Source organism: Protomyctophum bolini, assembly GCF_963924005.1.
Source record: "Protomyctophum bolini genome assembly, chromosome: 9".
In the NCBI taxonomy this organism is placed as follows: Eukaryota; Metazoa; Chordata; class Actinopteri; order Myctophiformes; family Myctophidae; genus Protomyctophum; species Protomyctophum bolini.
Window position 1 is genome coordinate 6,513,173 of NC_137870.1, and position 7,968 is coordinate 6,521,140.

At 44.3% G+C, this 7,968-nt stretch overlaps 1 protein-coding gene across 2 annotated transcripts; it reads right to left on the bottom strand.

Annotated features, from left to right (window-relative positions):
- Window positions 1-453: 453 nt before the first annotated feature.
- Window positions 454-7,852, bottom strand: cep57 (centrosomal protein 57). Of its 2 annotated transcripts, none has more exons than XM_080771737.1 (11): window positions 7,752-7,852; window positions 6,631-6,817; window positions 5,042-5,260; window positions 4,820-4,941; window positions 4,108-4,227; window positions 3,629-3,706; window positions 3,383-3,478; window positions 3,011-3,088; window positions 2,152-2,390; window positions 1,047-1,191; window positions 454-798 (listed from the first exon to the last, which is right to left on the bottom strand). In XM_080771737.1, exons 1-11 carry the CDS (start codon window positions 7,776-7,778, stop codon window positions 598-600), a joined length of 1,512 nt encoding a protein of 503 aa, XP_080627863.1. In that variant the 5' UTR covers window positions 7,779-7,852; the 3' UTR covers window positions 454-597. The 2 variants fall into 2 exon arrangements, with proteins under 2 accessions (XP_080627863.1, XP_080627862.1); XM_080771736.1 differs by having other exon boundaries at window positions 6,631-6,820; window positions 7,752-7,816.
- Window positions 7,853-7,968: the final 116 nt, after the last annotated feature.

A 7,968-nucleotide genomic window follows, 5' to 3' on the forward strand; every position in this document is an offset into this window, starting at 1 on the left:
CCCGTAAGGTTCCATTTATAATGCTCTCAAAGTTACAGACCCCATACGGGTGCCTTTGGACCCATTCCCAATGTGGGGAATGAGTAATTATCGCTCACCATTTCCCAGATAGTGGGTCGGAGGACCAATTTTTATGGGTCACTCACGACGAGTAAATGTCGCTTTCTTCTTCGTTTCCTACATTTAGTTTTTAATTATTATTTTAAAAGATTTTCATAAAATTCCATCCCAAAATATTTAAGTAGTAGTGTAAACAGAAGGCTGTTGTTGTGTTGAGGTTCAGGTCCGTAGTGAGCTCTACAGAAAAGTGCAGAGCTCTTGTTGTGTTGAGGTTCAGGTCCGTAGTGAGCTCTGCAGAGCTCTTGTTGTGTTGAGGTTCAGGTCCGTAGTGAGCTCTGCAGAGCTCTTGTTGTGTTGAGGTTCAGGTCCGTAGTGAGCTCTGCAGAGCTCTTGTTGTGTTGAGGTTCAGGTCCGTAGTGAGCTCTGCAGAGCTCTTGTTGTGTTGAGGTTCAGGTCCGTAGTAAGCTCTGCAGAGCTCTTGTTGTGTTGAGGTTCAGGTCCGTAGTGAGCTCTGCAGAGCTCTTGTTGTGTTGAGGTTCAGGTCCGTAGTGAGCTCTGCAGAGCTCTCATGTCCCTCAGCAGTCTCAGGTTCTTCTTGCTCCTCTCGCCCGGTGGGGCCACCACCTTCACCGCCCCCGCAGAGCGCCCCCTGGTGGCCACCGTGGTGGTCACCCGCACCTCGCCCCTCTCGCCATGCAGTCTCCGGTTCCCACTGGCTTCCCTGTGCAGTTTCTTCATCTATAGCGCCAGACAGTGAGACAAAGAGGGAGATGAAGTAAGACATGACCAAGTAATGATTGTACGCGCAAATAGATAATAAAAAAAAAAAGAAATCTAAATTTGATTTAGATTTTTTTAAGTTTTCCAAATAAATAAGTAAAAATCACACTTGTGTGAAGTGAGGGGCGCTCTAATCATCATGCAGTGAGCGGTGCCTTTCATCATGATGATGATGTAGTATGAGGATGACATGCATGTATACCTACATGTGTTTTATGTCTGTAGAGCTTGTTAATCTGCTCCCCTTTCCTCTCCATCTTCAGCAGCAGCATCTCTTGGTCTCTGTGTAGCTCTCTCCTCTCCTGCTCGGACACACTGGCTTCAACCTGCCTCGTTAACTCATCCTGCTCTCTGCACGCACACACACGCCCACACACACACACACACACGCACACACACAAAGTTCTGTATAATTTACTGGCATTCAAGACCGACATACGAAAGCGACACGAGTGTGTGCACTCCGCTCAGTTTTCAACGGAGGAAATAGAATCATGTGAATGTCGGAACTTAAAACTGTTTTAGTCATATTAGAAGGCACTAGTAATGTAAAACTTCACAACTCTACATGCATGCTATGATTTTTTCACATGTGTAATACTGCATTATACTGAATCATGGTCACAAACTTCTCAAACTGGTTCAAAAACAATGCCAATAACATCAATATACAAACGGGCTATACAAATCATGGATCAGAAACCGATGAGATTGCATATATAAATTGTGGTATTTTAAGAAAACACAACCTTTTTACTTAAGATTTTTTTTGTAATATCAAATCTCAAGATTTCGCAATGTCCCGCCCCATATTTGAATATAGCCCTGGTTGGTTATAGCCTGGTTCCAGACAAATCTTTTATTTTTTTTTTATTTTTTTATCCCACGATTTTGCAACCCATTTTTTCACCCAGTGTCAATTAGGCAGGAGGCCAGGGGGAGGCAGTTTTTCCAGACAAATCTGATGTGCCGTCACCATTTCGGCCGTGAAGTGCTCCCACAATTGAGGGGCCAGACTTGTAGATGAAGGCTAGCTACGCGAGGCTATAGTTTTAGGCCGACCAGCTGAAGAAATCATGACATTTCTGAGACCATTCATGTTTGTGGAAGATGCTTCTAAACTATTATTTAGCAGGTATTCTATTGCTAGTTTGATCACATCATTTTCATCGTAAAATAACTAATGGCCGAAAATAGCAGACTTTCGGTGCGCAGTATGCTTTCACAGAAGACACGCTGGCTTCTATATGGAATCCAAAAGACTGAAATCAGTCGTGGGCGACTGAGAAGTTTGAATCCACGTGAACTCACATGCTCATGAGCCGGAGCTCTTCCTGGAGTCCGTGCAGGAGCTCTGAAAGCTCCTCCCCCCCACCACCACCGCCGCTGCCGGATGAGGAGGAGGAGGAGGAGCTGCCGTCGGATTGGCTGCGGCCGTCGGTCCGCCTGCGAGACAGTACGCGGCTGTTGCAGAGCTGGGGCTGGTGCTGCTTCAGCAGAGACAGAACCGACTGGACGTTGGCTCGGACCGAGTGGCTGCACCCTACCGACTGGAGGCACGCAGGGAGACAGAACGTGTATTATGATTATTAACTCATTATGTTGGGGTCAAGGAAATGTGCCCCTCCCTCCATTCACGAAATACCCTCTATACTATAGAGCGTCACAGTCCCGCCCCCCTTTCATGGCGACGCCAGGCCCAGGAAATAATTCCCAATGCATTTTTCCCACAGACATTTCTAAACGTATTTATTTAAAGACCTTTTAAGCGTCGTACAAAGCCAACTCGAGTTGTGACAAATCATGACAACAAACACAATATTTTGGACCAAGCAAATAATTACACAGAATAAAAACAACAACAAAAAAGTGTTGTAACCTGCCGTTTTTTTTCCTTCTTTCTAATTCTTTGTTTGGCCCAAAACATTGTGTTTATTGTCATGATGTGTCACAACTCCAGTTGGCTTTGTCCGCGGCGTAAACGTCTTAAACGTCTAAATAAATACTTTTTGAAAAGTCTATGAGGAAAATGAACGGGGAATTATTTTCCGGGTCTCTCGTGGGTGCGGGACTGCGACGCTCTACAATGTATGTCAACAACCAAAAGTTGACACGTATCAACTACATAATGTACAATATGGTGTGTGTGTGTGTGTGCGCGCGCTCATACCGTTCCAGTCACAAAGGGCACATCCCCGAGGCTCAGTCTGTAGTGTGGCTGTGTGTGAGAGGATTGCTGTAAAGACTTCTGCAAAGAGGTAAACAAACAGCTTTCACATGACAAGAAACCTGTTCACACTCGAGTGAATAGATGAAACAAGGCATCAGTCATTTCCAGGTTTCAGGAAGGTTTTCAGCCCAAGCAGATCTACACTAAATGTCCTTGCAGACTGGACACGTTTTTTTTTGAAAAACGCTGCTAAAAATCCAAGTGTGCAGGGACCTTTACTTCCAATATAAAGACCTATGTGGAGAAAAAAAACCCTATGTGAGAATATTTTACTTCCTTGGTCTATACAGTCATGTTCCACAGTGCATTTACTTTTGAAACGGGCCTCTTCTCTTTGGACCGCTTCCGAGGCAGTCGGGGTGACACGGACTGAAGTAAGATCCTATTGGCTTCCAAACCTGTCTGTAACTGCAGACAACCAATGAGAACAACAGAAACAATGTTAAAGGATTTACTGCGTTTATGTGTAGACGTGTGTGTGTGTGTGTGTGTGTGTGTGTGTGTGTGTGTGTGTGTGTGTGTGTGTGTGTGTGTGTGTGTGTGCGTGCGTGCGTGTACCTGCTTGGCTTTATCCTGGACCAGTTTTCTTTGATGTTCCTCCTCCTGTAGCTTTATCTCGATCTCACAAATCTTTCTCTGAGACAAGCACATGACCAAATAAATGACTTTTACTGAATCACTGGTACCCCCGCTGTAACTCAGCCTTAAGAAAAGACGAAAGAAAGGGTCCCAATTCATCTCCCTTTCCATGCCATAGACTAGCAGCCAATGTATCTTAACGCATGCAACAGTGTTTGTCAATGCCAGCTGGCGAGATAACAAACCATGATAAGGGCAAGGCATGTTAAAGGAGACAAATTAGGCTTTAGGAATAATCAGGTTTCCATTCTAATATCGTCATTGTCTTACAAAATACCTTTCTTCAAAATACCTTTCATGAATACTGTATATACGTTCTATTTAGTGAATGTTTACGTTCTATTCTATAGACTGACTATACCCATCCAGTTTGTCATAGACCAGAGGAGTTCCTGTACCTCAGCGATGCTCTGTGTGCGTGTCAGACGAAGGTACTCGTGCTCCAGTCTCTCCAGCTTCTCCATCTGGACTTGTTCAGACACAGCATCAAGCAGCGGCTCGGACGACCTGGCGCAAACCTGCAGGCCAACATCTCATAAACCTTTATTTCCATTTAATTTATCTATCTATAAATAAATGCACAGAATGACTCTCTCTAGTCTCTACCATATACTGTACCATGAGGGAGGGAGCGAGGGAAAGTATAATGACTGAATTGATTAATTAATTTACTGGCTGCCACATGACGTCACTGGGGACATGCTGATTTTATTTTTTGGGGGGGGGGGCGTGAATAAGACCATAAATCCATAGACTTGGCTACCACATGACATGTCTGAAAGCCAGATGTTGGAAACAATGCCAAGCCTGCACTCTGGATCCAGCTCAAAAGTTTATTTTTTATTTTTATTAGGGTGACATTAACAGCGAAGTGACTTGAGGAAGAGTCGACTTCGGCTCGAAATGCCACCTTCTGTGGCGATACAAAATGACCGTTGGAGCTGAAACCAGTGTGCAGACTTTCCAGTGTTATACATTATTTCCAAACCTGCAAAAAATGACAGACTGGACATCATGGGAAACAACCACAGAGCTACTGTACGGCTCATCAAGACACATACAGTATGCATTGGTTTTACTCTGTAGCCTCCATGGCCCATGTCAGCTGACCTGTTGTTTGAGCAGGCTGGTCCTGTCCGCCTTGGCGTGACGCACCATCCTCCTCATGTGTTCCAGCTGTCTCTCCAGCTGCACACAGCGAGACTCTGCAGCAGCCAACTGGGTGATCAATGCTGTCGAGAGGGAGAGTGAACATACAAAGATAAAGTGGGGGGGGGGGGGGGGGAATGCCAATAAGGTTCAATCAATAAATGATACTATCCTAACAATCACCTTGGTTGCAACTGGAATGGTAAGTGGTTTCTGTCCCAGTGTCTCCCTGGGTTGGGTCTGAGAGTCTCCTCCGGGTGACTTTCTCACTCTGTCGCGGTGTGACTGTGTGGGATTGTGTGTCCCCGCCCCCCGTCACGTGGAGATTCAGCCTGGCTCCGCCTTCCTCTAGTTCCAGCCTCCGTATTTTCTCCTGGAGGTTCCTTAATGCAGATAAGATGGCTACGCACACATTATGTGCATGACCGTACAAACACACAAAGAATGCATCCATGAATGTTATGTAATCATAACATTCAAAATATGCAACAAGGGTGATTTATATTTCTACTTTGGTATCACGCATCAAAACATAGAGTTTGTAAATGACCTGTTTTCTGTGCAGTACATGGCACGCAACAAAGTTTAAATCACCCTTAACTATAAGGGAAGGCAATTTTGATGTATTACAGAAAGGAACAGAAGACACCCGCACACTGTGTATTTGCTCGGCACAAGAGTATTTTCTTTAATAATGCAATTATGCATTATTAAAGCACTCTTGTGCCGAGCAAATACAGTGTGCGGGTGTCTTCTGTTCCTTCCATTGATGTCCACTGGCCTACGCACCTGTGCATACGCCGGATTTCTAGGTGTGCAAACGTTTTGTGTTGTAGGTGTAATATTAACTCATTTAGGACTGACGTCAAAATAAGAAAAAAAGTCCTCTGAAAGAATATATATTCAAAGATTTGTGCCGCATTTTCACGATTTTTTCAAAAATAGCAGACCTACAAGCTCGTAGAGTGGCGCGCTATGAACTTGATTGATTGATTGAAATATTTATTAACAGTTTGCAGAATTACAGTACATTTCAAAGCACGAACTCAATACAAAGACTTAACTGTGAGTGGACGACCCAATTAAGCATTACACTTGTTTACAAGAGGGTCCACCATGTTCAATTCATCAAAACATTTAGAGACGTATACAGATGTTTTAAATGGGTTAAAGAAGAAATAAAGTCTGCACACGCTGGTAGGTAATGCTGCAAAATCTCTGCTAGTATTTTCTTCATCGGGACTCATTATTTTGATGTAATGGCAGAAACAACATTGGACGTGCAGGTGGGTCTGGGATGACAGAATAGAGGGACGAGGGTGGGAGCATAGAAGAATGAGAGAGAACGGAGACGTCAGGATAGTGTCAAGTGTCAAATTGCAAATGCTGTAACCATGGCGCTCCGATACACCTCAATACCTAACCTAGCCCATTCTGACCTGAGATCAGATTCATACGAGGTTTCCACTGGACACACACTGGTCTGATTAAGCCATTCTGACCTGAGATCAGATTCTAAAAATGTCAGTCGTTCTTCGATTTTTCAAAAAATAGCAGACCTACAAGCTCGTAGCGCGCCACTCGGTAGATCTGCTATTTTTCAATAGCTAAAGCATAACATGATGCTAACACCAAAATGGGTTCCCGGTCAGAATGGGCTAGAAGGAGACTGCATAGTTTGACACACACACACACACACACACACACACACACACACACACACACACACACACACACACGCACACACACACACACACGCACGCACGCCTTACCTGCGCTGTTGGTCTCTGGGAATGCCTTGCTGGGTGAGGAAAGGCGAGATGTGAGATGATGATGCGTGTGTGTCAGGGGTGTGTGATACGTGGTGATGAATGGACGCCGGTGTGCAGGGTATTCTTTGTAAGATGACAGTGACAGGCTGTCGGACACAACTCCGCTGGGAGGCGCCGGACACAGCTCCTGCTGGGAAAACACACCTATATGTATGAGTCGTTTTGCAATTTGCAGTCACGTTCACATTGTAACCAAGACTGCACATCTGATCACTCTGCCAGTGAAACATATTGGATGCTGTGGTTTAACTAGCCTGGGTTCTTTCCAGCCTGATTCGCTGTGGAACTCAGCGAATCAGGCTGGAAGCCTGCAGGCTATGGCTTAACCAAACCCTACTATTACTTTGTTGACCTGCATGTTGTGCTATTTTTTTTGCTGAAAGTTCACCTGTTTTTTGCTGAATGTTTGCCTATTAGGACATGCACATGCTGCGAACTGGGATGCTATATGGCAGTATAGGGTTTGTGTGGTTACAGGCCTAGTAGTAACCCATTTATAAATACCGTAAATAGAAACCACTCACTGTCAAAAACACAAATTCACGAAACCCGAAACATCATGAATCATATGACTATGGAACTGGAACCAGAACATTCAACATCATAACTGTCTGGAACCAGCACATTCATTGAACTGTATAATGGCACCAACAAAAACAGTACTGTGCAGGTTCCAACTGTCTGGAGTCTGGAACGAGCACATTAACTGAACCAGCATTGGAACCAAGCACTGGAAGCAGTCAACCAACATTAATTAGGTACTTAATTTAAGCTAATGGCCAGTATGCGAGTAACATGAAACGTTTCTACAGCTATCTGGACCGTTAATGCACAGGCTACTTCTAATTCTTGTTTTCATGCATAGGCTACACACAGGCAGTGCATGCAGGATCCATCACTGCATGATATCAACGGTACGGTAACGGTACACATGCAACTATAACATAAGCAATGGGTCAGATAAGATATATCTTCTGTTTGCTTTAACTGCTATAACGAGTAACCTTTTTTTAAAGAAAGCACAACACAACTTCCTCCACAACTACAATAACGGACTGTACCTTCTGTGGTGTTGACAGCGTATCCATTGAAGTGCAGATAACGTCAACTTAGCAGCTGCTATACTAGTGAACTTAGCTTCTAATATTAGTATAGTGTCTACATTAGTATTATTACAAAAAGAGGGACAGAAATAAACATTCTGGCTGTATAGCGACCGCTTCGAGTAGCTGTCAAAAACAGACTGTATCATTTCGGTCAGCGGGCTTTAGTTTCCAA